A 20,198-nucleotide genomic window follows, 5' to 3' on the forward strand; every position below is an offset into this window, starting at 1 on the left:
TTTTCTGGATATATTTTGTGTGTGTGTATTTAGTATAATTGTTTCCCCCTAGTTAACAATCATATCACATTTATGTTGGGGTTTGTATATTTTAAAAGTGATTCAAACCTGTAATGGAATATATAGAGAGTATTTGTAATGTAAATGTTTATAAAATATTTTTAAAATATTCATAATGTGGACATAACATAATATATTCAAAGAATAATTTCATAAATACATGTGTACTATAGAAAAGTTTATGAAATAAAATATTTATAAAACATTCATAACATAAATATTTATAAACTTTTTTTAAAAAAAAGCATTCTTTATGCTAAAGTTATCTAGCATGCAGGTCAACCCTAAACATATTTATTCAGACATAAGCCCCGTGGGCTTACTCATTTGGAAGACCCCTTATTTGGAAGGATTTACCTCAAAATAATGAATGGTAGCCCACCACCCTGACCTAATTTGAAGACTGAACATCCAAGTCTTTTCTAGCTGCTTCAAGTCTTTCTGAGTCATAGTAATAAAATAAAAAGAAAGGCACTTCATATTTTCTAACCCAAACCTCAGAAGCCAGAAATGTAACAATACCAAAACCCTGTGAAAATCTCAACAACACAAAGAGTTTGTTGGCAACCATGCCGTCTTAGCAAGAGAAAGAATTGCTTTTTTTAAAAAAAGTACTTTTTATAACAATGTGGCTAAATGTCCAAATATAAAAAAGGAATTTATTTGGAAAAAAAGAGGGAAAGTACAAATCATAAAGAGGCTTCCAAATACACATCAATACGATCGTGTAATTTAACTCATTGCAGGACGTGAAGAATATTCACAAACTTTCTCATTCTCAGAAGACAGACTGTCTTGACACTGACACTGCTTAATCGAGGTAGGCAGTTTGTCTCAATCCACGAAGTTAAATGAATATAACCACAGTCGTGAAGGGATAAACTTCAGCTACTTCAATGGAAACGACTTGTGAGTAAAGGTGCATAAAATTATTTGTCGATTATATTAAAATGCAGCCGAAAAATTGTAAATGATGCACATTACATTTTCAGCATCTTACTAGTAGCTCTAGGAATTTAAAAATGTGTTTTTTATTTGTACTTTTCTATTTTTCCCACTATTTTTTGCAGGTTAAAACTTTGAAGCATTCAACAAAACAGAATGGGAAACAAAATCATGCAAGTGACCCTCCGGTGACTTACTCCCGGTCCTTTATGTCATAATAAATGAAATTAAAACACAGCTTTAAGTTGCAAAAAGACTTCCTCTCCACCCCCCTTTTTTTTGTACTATGAGACAGCGTGTGCTCAAGAGAACAGAGCCGTGGAAACGAAAGCCTGCACGCATGAGCAGCTTGGGCTGTTCAGAAGAATTGGTTTATAATGCTAAATAATGGAATAATTTTCCTAGCAATGTCCTTGGTAAGCACACGGCGCGTGGCACGCTAACATTAATTATACAGTCCATTTTCTTCTCAGATTCTCCGAGTTTAGCAGTTGTGAATTGGTGAACCTTGTTCACTGAGAAGACGCTCTTGAGGGCCTCCGATAAAGCACTCGGTGAGTAGAAAGGTCTGGGGAAGGCCCTCTCTCCAGACATTACATAACGGATGTTCACCCTTTTCCACGTTAAAAAACAGCCTGGGAAGAATAAATACTGACTGCACGCAACATGGATGGAAAAATTCCACAACTCCATATTCAAATTAAAATTTCAACAGATGGGAGGCACGGCCCTCGCCAGTACAGTTCATGTGACTGTATTAATATTGTTATCATGGCTGCTAACAAGCACCACTGTCGTCGTCACTGATAATTGTGCAACTAACCGTTCTAGCTTTAAACACACACACACAAATAGACACACACACTCAACTGAACTTCTTCCTAATGTCTTGCATTTATAAAACGTCCTTAGGATTGTTTGAAATGCAAGATCAGACACCACAACAGACAGCTTAGATGTCACTCTTCCCCTTTTGCCTCCATGTGTCCAAAGGTTGCTCCCATACGGACCCCGCCTCAGCTCAACACAAGCTGACCCAAAGCTGCCGCAACCTCACCAGTTATATAACTGCAGAGCCTAGTGTGGGAGGCAACTGACTCAGCGCTTATCCTTAATAACCATTAAGAACAGCACACAGATACATGCGGCAGGAACTCTGCTAAAATAATTCCCAAGCATTTCAAGTTCTATGAGGCAACAAAAGCTAGAATGACCCCTACTGAACTGTCCTGTGGTCTGGAAACCTTCACATGTTCAGTGTACAAAGGAGGAACAGTGCAAGTTTACGTCCTTTCTTCACGACGTTGTGACACACACTTATACACGTATAAACAGTGAGCTGCTTTAGTAGTCACCTTATGTTAAATATAAAGATGCCGTCAATGGCACCCTCCATATACGTCTATGTCCTCATCGTTACTATTATTATTATTTTTAAATAATTTTTTATTGAACACACACACAAAAAGAGAAGATATTTTTGTATACATAAAAAGTGGTGGCACGTTATGAATTATAGAAAAGTAGGAAATTTAGGCAGGAAATAGTACGAGGGGTATTTTTTTAGTAACGTCCGTTTTGTTGTAGACACTAGTTGTTTGCACGCATACTGCAACGAGCGTGTGCGTCGTGTACCGGCATGCCTCGGGAACAACTGTGCTCAGTTTCCGCTCTGTAGCTAACCTGTACGGTTCTGGGCTTTAAAAATGTTTAAGACTATCAACTCACCCTCCGCATGTGAGGTTCACTCAGTGATACGGTTTTTGTCAGCAAGGAACCTGCCTGCTGCAAAAATTCATCAACAGATTTGTGAAGTGTACGGTGGTACTGTTATGAGTGAAAGCAAAGTGCGTAAGTGGGTACGACAATTCAAAGATGGCCGTGACAACGTCCATGATGAGGACCGCTCCGGTTGCCCTTCTTTGACGATTTGGTGGCTTTTGGTGGCGGCAAGTTTTTATGAAGAGGGTAGTTTAAAATTGGTTCAGAGGTATGATAAGTGTTTGAACAAACTTGGCAACTATATCGAAAAATAGAGTGAAGTATGTACTTTCTGAAAATAAATTTACTTTTTGGAAATAAACTTTCGTTGTCTACTTATGTTTCAACGGACCTTACTTAAAAAATACCCCTCGTAAAAAAAGTATATTGACTTCCATTCTGAGCCTTGTGTTTGTACCTGTCTTCTATATATATAAAACCACTCTGTGCATAATGAGTACCTTAAAAACAAAAGAACCAATGAACGAAATCTCACCAAATTTGGCAACAAAACGTCTCACAACACAAGGAGTGACTATCACTCAAAAATTATGAGTTTGTCATTTGGGAGTTGTAGTTGCTGGGATTTATAGTTCACCTCAAAGACCATTCTGAACTCTATCAATTATGGAATTGAACCAAACTTGGCACACAGAACTCCCACGGCCAACAGAAAATACTGGAAGGGTTTGGTGGGCATTGACCTTGAGTTTGGGAGTTGTAGTTCACCTACATCCAGAGAGCACTCTGGACTCAAACAATGATGATTCTGGACCAAACTTGGCACAAGTACTCAATACGCCCAAATATGAACACAGATGGAGTTTGGGGGAAATAGACCTTGACATTTTGGAGTTGTAGTTACTGGGGATTTCAGTTCGCCTACAATCAAAGAGCATTCTAAACCCAACCAATGATAGAACTGGGGCAAACTTCCCACACAGAACCCCCATGACCAACAGAAAATACTTAAGGCCATCTAATCCAACTCCCTTCACCAGGGCAAGAAAACATAATCAAAGCCCTCCTGACAAAGAGCCATCCAGCCATAGATATAGACATATAGATATGATTCACACAGATATAGTATCCTAGATTTGAAAGGGACCCTTAAAAAAGGACAATGATATGTTGCATGTTCCAGGGTGGACAAACCAGACAATCTCCACATCAACACTCACAAAGAAACAGCAGAAATACTGTTTACCCACAAGCACAAAGAAATTACATATATTAGAAACCAACACTTTCTCATTACTTTATTTTCCAGATAAACGGACTGGGCCACAGCAACACATGGCAGGGGACAGCTAGTTCTTAATAAACCTGTCCCCTCCTTACACCTTGTTCCTTCCTGACCCCATCAACCATTCAAACTGTTGTCGTATTCTTCAAATAGGTTCCAATTTGTTCTTTTTATTGGGTTTCCAAAGTTCTGCTTCAGAAGAAAGGTTAATTTGTCAATATCTTTTATCTCTCTTAATTTAGTTCTCCGGCTATCAATATCTGGTATCTCTTCACATTCCCAAAGTTTTGCATACGAGATCCTCACTGCAGTAGTCATATATGTAAACCATATGTCCTTATTCAGATCTAGAGGCAAGTTCTCGTCTAATATCCCTAATAGGTAGTATTCTGGTTTTCTTGGAAAGTTCATTTTGAGCATTTTTTTTACATTCCTCATGAATTAATTTCCAACATTTAATTGCTTCTTTGCAAGTCCACCAAATGTGGAAAAAACTCCCTTCATGTTCATAGCATTTCCAACATTTTTCTCGACTTTTTTGTTCATCATTCCTAATTTCTTAGGGGTGATATACAACCTATGGAACATCTTTAGCCAATTTTCTTTTAGATGCATTGCGAAGTATACTTTAATTTTTTTGTTCCAAGGTTAATATTGTAGTCATCTCTCCACATTTGCTGTGGTTGGGAAACAAACGGCCCACTCCTCCAAAGTGGGAAAACGCTCCACTATTTTTTTACCTGAGGGGTCACCTCTCTAGGAATCTATAGGGCTCAAGTGAGACTCTGCGGCCAATTTCTGCTGGAAATAAAATCATAGAATCACATCAGAGGACTTGCAAATTCCTTGAGCAGTGGTTCCCAAACTTTTTCGATCATAAAATCTTCCACAAGATATTTTCCCCCAATGGAACCCTAACTCTATCTCTAAGCATTGTGAACCCACATTGGTCTTCTTTCTTTCATCTACTCCTGTTGCCTGACTGTTTTGGATAATACAGCAGGTTTCGAAATAGAGAAAATATTATAAATATAACCACAAAACCTTATTTTGGTACAAGAAAATATTGGATATAACCAATATCAGTACAAGAAATTTTTGATTTCACACCAAAAGTGATGAATACAATTGTTTCATTTTTGTGCTTAAATTAGTTTTGAAATTGGGCTTTATGTTCGACAGCTGAATACATAAATCTGGAGCGACATACACATATTCTGAAATTTGTTTTTTGTGTAACCATACGCTAAAAAGTATGATTCACATCGGTAAGTGGAAACAAAGGGGAGCATTGCTCTGATAGCATTCCATGTTACTGCATCTATACCTCTAATCAGTTCTACCCAGTGGTGCAATGGGTTAAACCCTTGTGCCGGCAGGACTGAAGACAGTCAGGTTGTAGGTTCGAATCCATGGAAAGCACAGATGAGCTCCCTCTGTCAGCTATGGCTCCCCATGTGGGGACATGAGGGAAGCCTCCCACAAGGATGGTAAAAACATCAAAAACATCCTGGTGTCCCCTAGGCGAGGTCCTTGCAGATGGCCAATTCTCTCAACACTTGAAGTGTCCTTTAGTTTCTCAAGCCGCTCCTGACACACAAAAAAGCTACCCAATAGTCATTCAGTGGCACAGATTGGAAAATTTTAAGTAGAGGTACACTGAATTTTGATGTGATCTTCATACTCTGGCACAGACATTTTAAAAAGATTTCTTAAATATGTTTAAAACTTTTCATGAAACCTCTATAATGTTTTTGCAGAACCCTAGGACTCAGTTTAGGAATTGCTGGCCTAAAGAAGTGTTACTTTTAGGAATCTCTAGGTCTTTCAAACACAGGTTTATGATCAACCTCCAAGTTCGAGGACCTAAACAGCCGAGACAGAACATATTAATCAAATTTGTGAATAATCAAATCTGCAAACATGAAACCTGAAAATGCGGAAGGCCAAAAGTAGTTATTTTTAAAGCATCAATCAACATCTGTAGCATTCTTATGGCATTCTCACGGGCTCAGATCTTGATCTGGGGAAAGTGCTCCACTATCCACTTAGCCACACTTATTTTCTTCATAGGCTGACAAGATACGTCACATCTGATTAAAACCAGTCCACCAAAATGTCTCGTTCAAGAAGTTTTGAGAACTCCAGGGATTTGTTTTCTAAGGAGAGTTTCCCCTTTTAAGTTTAATTAGATCCAAATAAAGGGCAAAGTTTGTTAAGAACTGTAATGTCATTTAATCCCAAATGGCCACTAAATGTAACTGGTCACAAAATGAAGATCTAAATCCAGCTGTTCGTCTGAACTTAAAAAAGATCAATGGAATCAGTTACTAGGTTCCCACTAACCCAATAGATGTCTTCTGGATAAGAATAATAATTAGGTTTTGGCCAACTACTTTGGTTCCCCCTTCCAGAGCCAATGATGTAACATCTCCTATCTTTGTATTCTTAAATCTCTTTTAGAAACATCGGCACTGCTCTAATATTAGAATACAAACTTGTCAGTGTGGTAGGTGCTTATAACACTACACACACAGTTGTTATACCTGAGATTTTTGTCTGCCATGTAATAATTAGTAGGGCAAATGTAGACAAATGTGTGTTTTGAAATAATATAGTAGGCTTGATTCTTTGCTTTTATTACTAGTTCTGTATCATTTCTACCCAAATTTCCCTAAACAGGTACCCTCCAGATTATAATTTATAACACTATGGTCTGGGGTAGTGGACTTTATAGTTCAACAGTTCTAGCTTGCACCTATTTAGGAAAGCTGTTTTAGGCACTGGTTTGTGAAAGATTGGTGATAGCTTTTTGGAAAGTACTATTCACCAAGTTACTATCACCCTTTTAATGCACACTTACTACTAGAATAAAAAATGAGTAAAATTCTGCAAAGCAAGTACCGGTAGGTAAATAAATGCTATTCATGAATACTGGCAGTTTGCAGAATGATGAAAAGCAATGAATACAAGTGGAGCAAAATTGAAGCTTGCATGTATGAAAGATCATTGATAGCCTTTAGGAGACTACTATTCACCAAGTTACTATCAACCTTTTAATGCACACTTATTACTAGAATAAAAAATGAGTAAAATTCTGCAAAGCAAGTAGCTAAATAAATGCAATTAATGAATATTGGCAGTTTGCAGACTGATGAAAAGAAATGAATACAAGTGGAGTAAAACTGAATCTTGCATTTAATAGGCAGCAGCTTGCAATGAATAAATACACATACATAATGAGTTTTATGTGGCAAAAAGGCTACTCTTAATTCCATGGATTTGGGCAGGCAACCATGTTGAGGTCATGGGTTATTTTTGCCCTCTTTTCCTCCGGCAGACTGAGCCCCACCAACATGCCAAATGTCTGTTTTTCTTCATTACTTCTATTTTTTAAAATGGCGAATTGGAATAATGTTGAGAGGAAATCTTCATTGTGTTCATTTTAAAATGGAGAATGGGAATCGTGTTGAGAATAAATAAATATTTGCGGATGGGCAAAGGAAGTTTTACATGTTCTTATTATTTGCATGGGGGGGGGGGGGGTTCTGTGCAGTTTTCCGGTGGGAAAAAATCACCTAATACCATGACAATTAAAAAAATAAAATGGGGGGGGGGGTTTGAGGACTTCAGAGATTAGTGGTGGACTTTAGAGGCCATGAAAACAAGGTTGGATGCTCCACATGCACTTTCATTACCTCACTCAAGATAATCATCCATGTTTTAAAATCTTCTCTCAACGTTTTGGTTACAAAGCATCTTTCTTGCTCCCTCAAACCCAAGGGTGGAATACTTTCTTTTTAACAATGCATTCGGACCAGAAAGAGAGAACTAATTTCACAGTTCAGGCTAAATTCTGTCCTTCCTAATAGAAGTGCTCAATTATGCGAAACCCTAGATGTCTACTATTTAGCAAAAAGAATCCCCTCCTTGTGGACACCCAACTATAAAAAAACGATATGAACTGAAAAATCTCATTTCATTCTCAGAGATGCACCCCTCTATCATGGCTATTTAGAAAATGATTTTTCAGGGAAAAGATGCAAAGGACTTCTAAGATTGTATTTTCAAATGTGGCAAGTATGATAGATAAATTTCTGTCAATAGAGACATGGGAAAAGCAAATTACCAATGTTATGAAACTAAAGGAGCATTGATATTTTGACCCTTTCTGTTAATATTTTTCAATTACATTGATCTGGTTGAGTGAGAGGGGAGAGTCAAGTTAACATTATGGTGTGGTACACCAAAATAAAAAGAAAACTTGCCTGAACACTGTGGGATCTGAATCATTTGTGACCCAACAAGCGGTACATTGTGGCTGAATAAAAATCCTATTTTTAGATGGCTTCCTGAGAATACAGAAAACAGGAGTCAAAAGAGCAAACAGGCTTGGTTAGGTGGGTTGTAAGCTGTACAAGTTTGAGCTTGCACTTTTTGAAATGTATGTGTCATTTATCAAGAGAGAGCATGATGGTAAGCTGCTCTTAGCTATGCAAGTTAAAATTTAAGTTGTATTAGCTGCAAGAAGGAGAAGGTGCAATACGACGAAATTGTATTACTACATATCTCAAGCCATGTGAAGCAGAACGTAAGCTTAGTGTCATCAGTATCAGCACGTATTATCCCTCCTTTCCTTCATGGAATTCAAGGTAGAAATAATGTCCTTCTGTGTAACTATCTCAAAGTCATTAAGGACCTCATCACACAAGGTTTGGGTTCCATTCTAGGAAGCTTCCAGGACAGAGCCCATCACATGACGCAAGGCTACTTCCGGCAGGACTCTGCCCTGGTGTGTCATAGGATGGAGTCCAAAGAACATGGAAGGCCTCCCATGTTCTCAATAGATAAGCTGGGGAAAGTGCGGGGGGAAGATGGGCAGTGACTGCTCCCCCATAGGGTGGGGAAGGAGACTATACAGGGCACGGGGTGACAATTTTCCTCACTGCCATCCAGATTTGGCTCGCTGACCCACAGATGCCACTGCTGTCCCCCGGCTTGAGGACCTCAATGTGATGAGGTCCCTAGTGAGGTTCTGTCACGATGCCAGGGCTCTGCCGTTATTCCAGCAGAGGTGAACCAAACAATTTAATTAAAGCAGCACTTACTGTCTGGCTGTTTTAATAGTCCAAAGCATAAAACATAAAGATAGCACTCAACCACATAATATAAAACAAAAAATGACAGCAAGTTCAAAAACTGTTGAAGATTCAAGATAACAATGTAGTCAAAAGATCCAGTCCAATGGTCAAACACCGAGGGTTCAATGAGCAAAGTCCAGGGACCAAGAGTCTATATGAAGGGTCCTGTTGGAGGGCCAGATTATAATTTGAAAAAAAATGCATGAATTTCTATGCACACTGCACGTATCTTATTTGTAGTGCAAAATTTTTTTTAAAACAATACAATAATTAAAATGAAGAACAATTTTAACAAATATAAACTTATTAGAATTTCAATGGGAAGTGTGGGCCTGCTTTTGGCTGATGAGATAGGATTGTTGTTGTGGTGGTTTGCTTTCAATTCATTTCAGACTGTGGCTGACCCTAAGTGAGGGCTGGGTAAATGACCTTGGAGGGCTATATCTGGCCCTCGGGCCTTAGTTTGAGGACCCCTGGTCTATACCATAGTCAAAAGCCAGTCCAAGGATTCAAGATTCCAGGGTTCAAGAGACAGGTCAGGCTACTGAAAATCCACAAACCTGGGGGGAAACCAGCAGCATCTATCACCAAAATAAGACAAATACTTTTCTCCCAAAGATCAGTCCCAAAACCAACTCATTATATCTAGAAACACCCAACTGCAACCTATCTCTTGCACACCTCCACCCTTAATTGCTTTCACCCATGAACTCTTACTTACAGATTACTCAAAACTTCAGAACTAAGTCTTACATTAACCCTTCCATCACCAACTGCTAGGCCTACCCCCATCCACCATCGACTGCAGAACATGATACAGGATAAAATTATGAATGCAAGTATCCCCAGCCTTAGTCCAAACCCCATCATTATGGTCCTTTTTGCATCATAATTTTTAACCAGGGCAAACTTTCTAAGGATGCTGGTGGTATTATATGTTTTGAGGAAGGGAAAGATTCAATCAACAAAAGTTCAAAAAAGAGAAATAAGGAATCTCTGGCCTTCCAAATGTTTTGGATGTCATAATTCCTTAGCACTGGCCATGCTGAATGGAGGCTTCTTGGAGTTTAAAGGAATCCAACGTTTATTGTCCCCTGGAACATGGGATATAAAAAGTGTGGTCTCCGGGACACATATGGCCCCTTTTTGCATCCTTCCACAGTGATAATGAAGGGAATTTTAGCAGTGCAATGTACCCCTATTGTGGTCTGTCACTGAAATTCACTTGCAAAATTGTAAGTTGGTAAATAAATAGAGAACATGCCAAACCCACTTGCCCATGCTAAGACAAAAACCCATGGATAAAGATGGAGATTGGCAGTGGTAGAGTATTAATAGATGCAGTAATTTGTTTAAAGTGGCAATGGGGAAGTAGGGATTTAAAGCAGAAATTATTTTGGTTTTTGTCTGATTTAACTCTTAACTTCTTAACCCAGCTGCTTTCTTTCTTAAATCCACTTGCATGTCAAGCAGAAATTGAAGGAGGGACTCATTAGAGAGAGAAGCAATCAATTGTCTTGAGTGCAGAGGCTTACAGATGGGAAATGATTAATCACAGAAGTTTTCCAAATGTCAAAGCGCTTCCTTGGCTGCAAATCCCTTACCTGTATAAGCATGGGCTATTAGTCTATCAAGACTCATAGAGTTTCACCTGCCTATAGGGGACTTCCAATTGTGTATTGTGTAGCTGGCATAATGTTGTCCCAAATTAGAGTTGTAAGTCTAAAAGTAAGAGAGGGCTATAGTTATCCATCAATTACAGTTTAAGCTAAAATTAATGTCTATATTCAGTTAAAGTTAATTTATTTAACAATGTATTAAACAAATAAATAAATGTATTTAATAAAATAATCTGGAGTATAAATTGTCTTTTTTGTGACTGAAAAATGCAACCAAAATGTATCATTCCTTAAACACTGGGCAGATATAACATAACTCAAAACCACTGGACGAATTGACACCAAATTTGGACACAATACACCTCTCAGGCCAACTAGCAACCATCACTCATAAAAACACTGAAAAACATAGCAGAAGGGACTTAAAAAGTCAAAAAAATCCCAAAAAATTACAACACATATGCAAAACCACATATATATACACAAACACACACATATATACACATATATGCATATACATACATAAAACACATACACAGAAAGGGGGAAGGAGAGAAGGAGGGAAAGAAGGAAGGAAAGAAAGAAGGGTAGAGAAGGAAGGAAGGAGAGAAGGTGGGAGAGGAGGGAGAGAAAGAGGGAAAGAAGAAGGGAAGGAGAGAAAGAAGGAAAGAAAGATTGAGAAGGAAGGAAGGAAAGAAGGAGGGAGAGAAAGAAGGAAAGAAAGAAAGGTAGAGAAGGAAGGAAGGAGAGAAGGAAATAAAAAAGTGAAAGAGGGAAGGAAGAAGAGAAGGAACGAAAGAGAGAAAGAGGGAAGGAAGGAAGGAAGGAAGGAAGGAAGGAAGCATGGAACCAAAGAGCAAAGGAAGTAACAAAAGAAACAGGTAGAGAAGGAAGAAAGAAGAAGAGAAAAAAAGAGGGAAGGAAGGAAAGGGGGGGGAGGAAGGAGTGAAAGAAAGGAGGAGGAGAAAGAGGGAAGGAAGGTTCGCCACAGCAATGCGTGGCGGGTACAGCTAGTTCCATCATAAATAGAATTTTCTTCTTTTTTATATGGCTTATTTTAGGAACAGACTCATAAAGCAGATAGTATTCTGGATCTCAATGTTCCATCCAGCTTGTAGTAAGATCTCTGAAAGCTACTCCTGAGGAACACAGAAAGGAATAGGTCCAGAAGGAATCCAATGCAACATAATACCTATTATATCAACTAACAGTTGTGGAAACTAAACTTCAGAATAGGGGAAAGGAATGAATGTGGAAGCATTAATTTTTGAACTATTATTTTTAGAAGCCAGTCACTAGGTAATCCCAAGAGCTTTAGTTCCCCCTAAAAGTACCCTTTCCAAACTTCCCATGAAGTTGGCATATAATTTCAACTGCTTTAAGTAATCTTTTGCCTTGGTTTCATGACTGTACCTTTGAATAGCTATCAGGTAAGGTAATTACAGAAGTGAGCAAATGCGTATGTAAGATAGTGTTGCCCCTTGCATAGGTCAACTACAGAAGTGAAACAGAAGAAACCATTTGATACCCTGCCTCAATGACGCTCCTTTTTTCTCAGTATGAAAGCTTGGCTACTTCACTTCATCACCAACTATACATTAAGATGGGAAAGAAAAGATAATTGACTGAAGATCGTACAGATGACTGACTGTACTACAGAACAATTGTGTTGTGTTATGGTATGGAACAAAAGGCATGGGGAATTGTTCTAAGAGGTATTTGAAAACAAAGGTGAATTATCCTGTCTACTTGTATTTTCATTAATGCATTAAAGAGAGCTATTTAAACACATACACATACATACTACACTTTAGGATACCAAATTCCCCCATTGCAAGATGTTTTTCAACAAGGTACATTTGCTCAGTTTTCAAAACAAATTCAGATGACAAATGTTAAATTTAGAATATCTTCAACAGAGATCTGGGGTGGAGAAACCAAGAAGGGGGGGGGGGTTACAAATGGGAAGGTGGCATTTATATAGAATTGAGGCACGAAGATGATCAGATGCAGCATGGCACAGACTTTCCCCATTATACAGATGCTTATTTCTTATTACTTCAACTCCCACTTAAGATCAACTCCCACTTAAGATCAACTGAGTACAATCAGCCCTCTACATTTGCTAGGGTTAGCGGCACAGAATCTTCATGAATGTAAAACACTGCAAATAAAAATGCTATTTTAAAATTTTAATCTATTGGTATTATATAAAGCGAATAAATATGTTTATAAAAATTCTTTTTCACCCTAGAGAACACCTCTTTAAGGATTTCTAAGCCCTATAGCACATAGGATTTCTGGATCCTATAATATACAATTTGTATATCCTATAGCAGAGCTCCTCAAACTAAGGTCCGGGGCCGGATACGGCCCTCCAAGGTAATTTACCCGGCCCTCACTCAGGGTCAAATTAAGTCTGAAATGACTTGAAAGCACACAGCAACAACAAGTCTATCTCAAAAGTAGGTCCACACTTCCCATTGAAATACTGATACGTTTATATTTGTTAAAATTGTTCTTTATTTTAATTATTGTATTGTTTTTAAGTGTTTTTTGCACTATAAATAAGATACGTGCAGTGTGCATAAAAATTCATTCATTTTTTTTTCAAAGTATAATCCAGCCATTCAACAGTTTGAGGGACTGTGACCTGGCCCTCTGCTTAAAAAGCCTTGTCCTAAAGCATTGAAAAACTGCCTCTCTGCATATAAACCAACACGAGCACTGTGATCCGCGATGAAGACCCTTTTCTCAGACCTGCCACTATCTCAAGCGCGGCTGGTGGGAATGAGAGAGGGGGCCTTCTCCATGATTGCTCCCCACCTCTGGAAATCCCTCCCGAAAGAATGTAAAACTGCCCCTTCCCTCCTCTCCTTTAAGAAGCTGTTAAAAACTCACCTATCTACTCTAACGTACGGAAAGGAGAAGAAATAACATCTTATCAAACTCTGACTTGGCCAATGAAGACCTAATTCAACTCGGCCAGCCTGTCACAAATTGTATTATATGTTTTTAATGGTTTAATTGCTTATTATTATTAGAATTGTTAGAGAAATGTGTCCCAATTGTTCTATTTGTATATTGTTCTATTTGTACCAGGACTTTGGCACAGCTGGCTGGGTGTCAGTTGCATTAAGATCACTACTGACCGAAAGGTCATGAGTTCAAAGCCAGCTCAAGTCGGAGTGAGCTTCCGACCAATTTTGTGTAGCTTGTTGTCGACCTTTGCAACCCAAAAGACAGTTGCATCTGTCAAGTAGGAAATTTAGGTACCACCTATGTGTGAGGAGGCTAATTTAACAAATTTACGAGGCCATAAAAAAAAACATGTGGGGAATGTGGAAAGTACTTCATCAGTGTCACAGATGGACGGTGAAGCGACAGCTCCCCTAGTGGCCAGGAAAGTTGGAATGTTAAATAGCCTCTGACTGTCTGTTTATATGGGTTGTGCGTCTATGGCATTGGATGTTTGCCATATATGTGTACATTGTAATCCACCCTGAGTCCCCTGTGGCGTGAGAAGGGCGGAATATAAATACTGTAAATAAATAAATAAATTTAAATTTATTATTGAGTTGTTTTATAAGTATATCTTGAATTTGTTTATTTGGCTGTGCATAATCTGATATGTTTTGTTATGCGTTTCTTGGCACTGAATGTTTGCCCATTTTTGTTGTAAACCGCCCTGAGTGTCTTTCGGGAGATAGGGTAGGATAGAAATAAAGTATTATTATTAGTATTAGTATTATTAGTATTAGTATTCGTATCATCTCTATGCTTCCACTTTGATGATCACAGGATCACACTGGAAGATCTAGAGATTACTAAAGAGAACATTTCAATCAAATCTGTGATTAATCAAATTCACAAAAGCCAAAATTGCAAATGTGGAAGGCTTCCCATTCAAATACAATATAGGGGAAGAGCTCTTTCAACATATACTGGTAGAAAAAGGACAAAAGAAGGCTATGAACCTAAAGTCAGAGGCCACAAATGAAGTCGAATAAACCTCACTATCATCCTAAATTTTTAAAAGGGGTATATCTCTTTTTCTTCCAGATGGCAGATGTGCCTTCCAATTCAGAATGGCCTTAATACTAGGAACAAGGAATCCTGGAGTAGAGGACTGAATTGGTTTAAGAAAAAAAAAAAAAACCTCAGAACAGGTTTGCACATGATTTTGAAGTCACGATCATGTACCTGCTGACTTGCATGCTTGAATATAACACCAAAAATATGTCACCACAGACAGAATTTTCACATGACACCTCAACCACAATGCTTTCTGGAATTAACTGACACGTTGAGCCGGCAGTCAGAGTGTATAGACGTGACATGTAAAAACTAAAACAAGATGGAAGATCTGAATTTCAGTTCCCCAAATGTATGTTGATAACTACATTAGTGCAGCTTTTGGGAGGTAGGGGTGGCAGGGAAGAATATTTAATATGTTACAGACATATTTTCCAAAATGTTAAGAGCATTTACAAAGTTCTCAAATAATTTTTACTACCTTGTATTTTAATTACTGCAAATAATAACTTAAAGACCGAAAATCGGCTTCACGTAGCAACTGACATTTATTCACAGCGCTCTGATCCCCGCTTACATGTTTCAGGACCTTTTGATTTAGGCATTTCAAAGATCATTAGAATGCTGCCATCCACCGTCTCTTTAAAATACTGCAACCAACTGCAGGATTGCCTCATCTGCTACGAGATTGGTTCCAGTGCAACAAGTAAAATACTTCCAGGTTCATTCGCCGTTAACCTTGGAATGCCAAACCTTTTCCAAACACACGAAATACAAAGCAAGGAAGTCCCAGGTCCAAACATGTTTCAAGGAACATTTCACAATGGTATTCACTGCACGTAGTTCAAATAAGGTAAAACTGCCAAAGGAATGTTCTGGTAAAAACGAAACAGTAAGCACACATCTTATATGTTTATTCCCACAAAAAACTAGTTCTCCTTATCTGGACTCTTTGGTACAACCAAGAGCAAAAAATCTAAATAATAACCCCTCCAAATTTCAGATTTAATTAAATATGAATTTTAGATTTATATCCTCACAAGAGCACTATTAAAGTAACAAATGAAAGTAATAGAAATATAGAAGAGGAACACTTCCAGATTTAACGGCCCATTATTGGGAGAAAGGCAGGATACAAGAAATAGCCCCATTATTATTATTATTATTATTATTATTATTATTATTATTATTATTACATTTTATCTCTTTAAAACAAGACCCAAACCTGCTAACACTAAAAACAATACAATTCTTAAGAGAAGGGAGGGAATATAGATGGGAATGAAGAAAGAGGAAGAAGAAAAGGAAGAGGGAAGAGGAAGACTACACTAGTGCCTTGAATGTAAAACTATATGCAATCACAAAAATCTTTACATGTGAGGATTTCTCTTTATCATTTATTTCCTTCACTATGGAACTTAGAAAAATGACCAAACAATCAAATATATGACTCGTAAAAAAATCTATAATTATTTCTTCCTTATTTAATACATTTACTCGGAGTTTTGCCCCACCAGATTCAACAGAATACATTTTCAAATAGGTGCAACTTGCAATATTAGCCTCTTATCCAAACTCGAAGATACATATAAGCATGGGCTCACAACGTATCACAAGCAAGAATCTAGCTTCATATATTTAGCACCAGAAACTAAAATACGTACAACAATCTAAGTACAGGCAAAGGCCAAAGAAACCAGAACACAGAAGTAACATAATCTACTCTAAGTAGTTAATCAACAGACTGGTTGACATAAATAATTAACTGTGTTCACCTTATATCCACAAACAATAAGCAAAATACAAGATATTTAGGAGAAACCATTTTATGTACTTGAATAACAGTTGTTAATGCCATGCCATTTCACCCGCAAATCGGCTAGAAAGGCATGTTACATTAAACACATAGTTGCAGCACATGTACATTTAATTTTCTATTCTTTCCTGAATATGGCTAAGACACTAGATAAAACCATCTTCAAAACTGGCTAACAGAACATGATAGAATGTCAAGAAACTATAAATGTTTTTGCCTTCTCCCCAAATTATTAGGCAGGCACAATCAAAAATATTATCAAAACTCAGCTTCAAACAACGAGATAAAGATAGGATTTGGAATTACGACGACAGGCACAAGATACAGAGGTTGGGCAACAGAAGCTGCATACAATTTCGTAATTATCGAAACCTTGAACAAAATTTTTTAATCCTAGAGAACATTTCCAGTTGCAACCTGTCAATTCCTCTCTGATCAAGAGTGTAAAGCAGGACATAGGCACATTCTCAGCTTGATAAAGAATTTCTCATTTTAATATTTTCAATTTGACATAGTAAAGCTCAATTTTACTATTTTAAAAAAAGCCGTAGCACATTGTGAAATTCCTACTTTCTGCTCGACAGATTCTCAGTTGCTGTAATAGCTAAAACAGTGTTGCATCAAAGATTCTGTGCTATTATCTTAAATACTGATATTACACCTTCAGACCACAATTCTCTAATTTTGAAAAGACAACCCAATCTAGTTTTCCTTAGTAATACATAAATTCAACAACAAAAATAGAACACAATAGCCATCACAACTCCAATAGAAACAGATAAAATATCACCATGGTATAGCTGTCAGAATGATGTACTAAGACCAAGAATACGAAAGCTCAAATTTTAATTGGCTAAAAGCTTACCAGGTAAACTTGAACCCATAACAATTTTTCAAGTTCATCTTCCTCATCAGATAATTATGAGGACAAAACAGAGACATATGATGAATACTATGTAGCAAGTACAGGTTGTGTATCACTTTTCCAAAATGCTTGGACCAGAAGTATTTGAGATTTCCAATTTTTTTTTTTTGGAACATCGGATTTGAAAATACATTAGGCCTGTGCATTTTGGTTGAACCTTGATCAGTTTCTGCTGGCCAGATTCTGGTAGACCCCCAGATATGTGATTTTAATGCTTTTCTATGTGTATGGTATATATGTTTCGGCATTGAATGTTTGCCGTTTATATGTTGTGCTCCGTCCTGAGTCCCCTTCGGGGTGAGAAGGGCAGAATATAAATGCTTTAAATAATAAATAAACAAATAAAATATCTGTTTTCACCCGCCTACCAAATATGGGTGGTAGCTGGGTAGTCGTTTTTTTGTCCGGGGCCAAAAAATACAGCTAGATCCCACCCATTGATGGCAATGGGGAATTTACAAGGGTCCTGTGATCCTTTCCTTTTCTCCCTTCAAGGTTGCCTGGGTCTCAGCAACATGGTTAAGAAAGCAGACTCAGCTTGTGTAAGACACACCACGGTGTTCTTCTACTCCAATTGGCCCAACAGGCAGGGCTCACAGGGAAACGCCATGCAAGAAGCATGCGGCAGCCTCTCCGGGCACCATGTACTCCCCCCCCCCAAAAAAACGAGGAGGGGCCATGACTGACTGCCATGTGGTCTTGTTATAGATGGGAAACCATGATGGCTGGGTCCTTGCCATTAAGGCCATCCAACCAAGCTGAAGGACCCGAATTGGCCGAAGAAAAAAAATGCCTAAAACGGATCTGCGCACAAGCCTAATATACATACATATGTTATATCTTGGAATTGGGACTTAAGTTAAATCACGAAATTCATTTATGTTTCCTATACTCCTGAAGGTAATTTTATATTCAATGTATTTTATAATTTTGTGCATGAAACAAAATTTGTGTATATTGAACTATGAAAAATCAAAGGTATCACTCACTCAATTTTGGATCACACAATTCTGGATAAGGGATGCTCAGCCTGTACGTATAATAAACCAATAAAATAAAAATTAATGTTAACACTTACAATTCCTAATGTCTCCCTGAAGCTGAAGAATTTGTGGAACAGGCATTGTAAGAATAACCACATCAAACTGATCTGAAGAGCCAGTATTAACGCAGACTTCCCATTTCCCGTCACGGAGGTAGAGCTGAGTAACTTGATGATCATAGAAGATATCTGCACCTGCTTCAGAAAGAAACACAAATTATTGTATGTTTGAGCTAACTAAAGAATTGATAGGTAGAAAAAAGGGCAATCAAAATGGTCAAGGAGCTAATACTACTCCAGTTAATAAAAGATCACAACATCTGCTTATTGTACTTATTGCATTGTACTTTTAAAGGTTGTATGATATGTGATGTCATGGCCTTTGGCTGGTACAATAAATCATTCATTCATTCATTCATTATATTTGGTAACATGGAGAGGTAGTGGCCAATGTAGAGGCATATAAATTTACACATGGTATAGATAAAATGGATAAGGTAAGAAATTTCTCCTTTGACAGTATTAGAATTGAATATTCTATCTGATGAGATAGGACAGAAAAATGGTGTCTCACCAAACTACAAATCCTAGGATTCCAGAGTGATGTGCCTGGGCAATATTGGTATCAAATGCATTGATTTGAAAGTTTAGATTCATCACAGGACACCGATCAATGGATTCAAATTGCAGGAAAAGGGATTAAACCTAAACATGATGAACTTCCTGAGCTGTTTGGGAGTGGAATGTGCTGCCTCATAGTATGGTGGAGCTCCTTCTCAGGAGGTTTTGGGCAGAGGCTGAATGGCCATCTGTCAGGAATGCTTTGATTGTGTGTTCCTGGATAGCCAATGGAACTCATTGGCCCTCGTGATCTCTTTCAACTTTGACTTTGTGATTCTAAGAAAGGATTGGCCTTGTTTCTTAGTAGAGTACCAGTCTGTTTCTAGAATAACATTAGCCTGTCTGCATATTATGTGCATCTATAGCAGGGTGAGAAGATCACAGAATCATAGAGTTGGAAGAGACCTCATGGGCCATCCAGTCCAACCCCCTGCCAGGAAGCAGGTAATGGTGATCTACTGGTAGATCTTAAAGTTATTTCTATCCAGAGTTTGTAAGTTTTGATTGTCTAACACAGTGGTCCTCAACCTATGGGTCCCCAGATGTTTTGGCCTTCAACTCCCAGAAATCCTAACAGCTGGTAAACTTTCCAGGGGTCCTTCCACACAGCCCTATATCCCAGAATATCAAGGCAGAAAATCCCACAATATCTGCTTTGAACTGGGTTATCTGAGTCCACACTGCCATATATTCCAGTTCAAAGTAGATAATATGGGATTTTCTGCCTTGATATATAGAGCTGTGTGGAAGGGCCCTAGGATTTCTGGGAGTTGTAGGCCAAAATATGTGGGGACCCACTGGTTGAGAACCGCTGGTCTAACAGCAACAAAAACTAGACACCCCCCTTTCCCAAAATTGATCACTGGACAGCAATACTTGGAGGAAAATCACAAATGGATTTTTGTTTTAAGAGATTTGTGAATTTGATTCTGATAGTGATCACCTGCTCCTGGGCTCAGCTTGGGTTCAGAGGCACTCTGCTCCTTA

General features: G+C 38.1%; 1 protein-coding gene across 2 annotated transcripts in view; it reads right to left on the reverse strand.

Annotated features, from left to right (window-relative positions):
- RNLS (renalase, FAD dependent amine oxidase) overlaps positions 1–20,198 on the reverse strand; it is a 202,838-nt gene that overhangs the window by 165,670 nt on the left and 16,970 nt on the right. The window contains exon 4 of one of the 2 annotated variants that reach the window (XM_060768773.2): positions 18,627–18,788. In XM_060768773.2, the coding sequence (XP_060624756.2) occupies positions 18,627–18,788 (162 nt within the window). The remainder of the gene's footprint in view (positions 1–18,626; positions 18,789–20,198) is intronic. The other variant, XM_060768774.2, reaches the window with a different exon arrangement.

Source organism: Anolis sagrei, chromosome 3 (genome assembly GCF_037176765.1).
Source record: "Anolis sagrei isolate rAnoSag1 chromosome 3, rAnoSag1.mat, whole genome shotgun sequence".
Classification (NCBI taxonomy): domain Eukaryota; kingdom Metazoa; phylum Chordata; class Lepidosauria; order Squamata; family Dactyloidae; genus Anolis; species Anolis sagrei.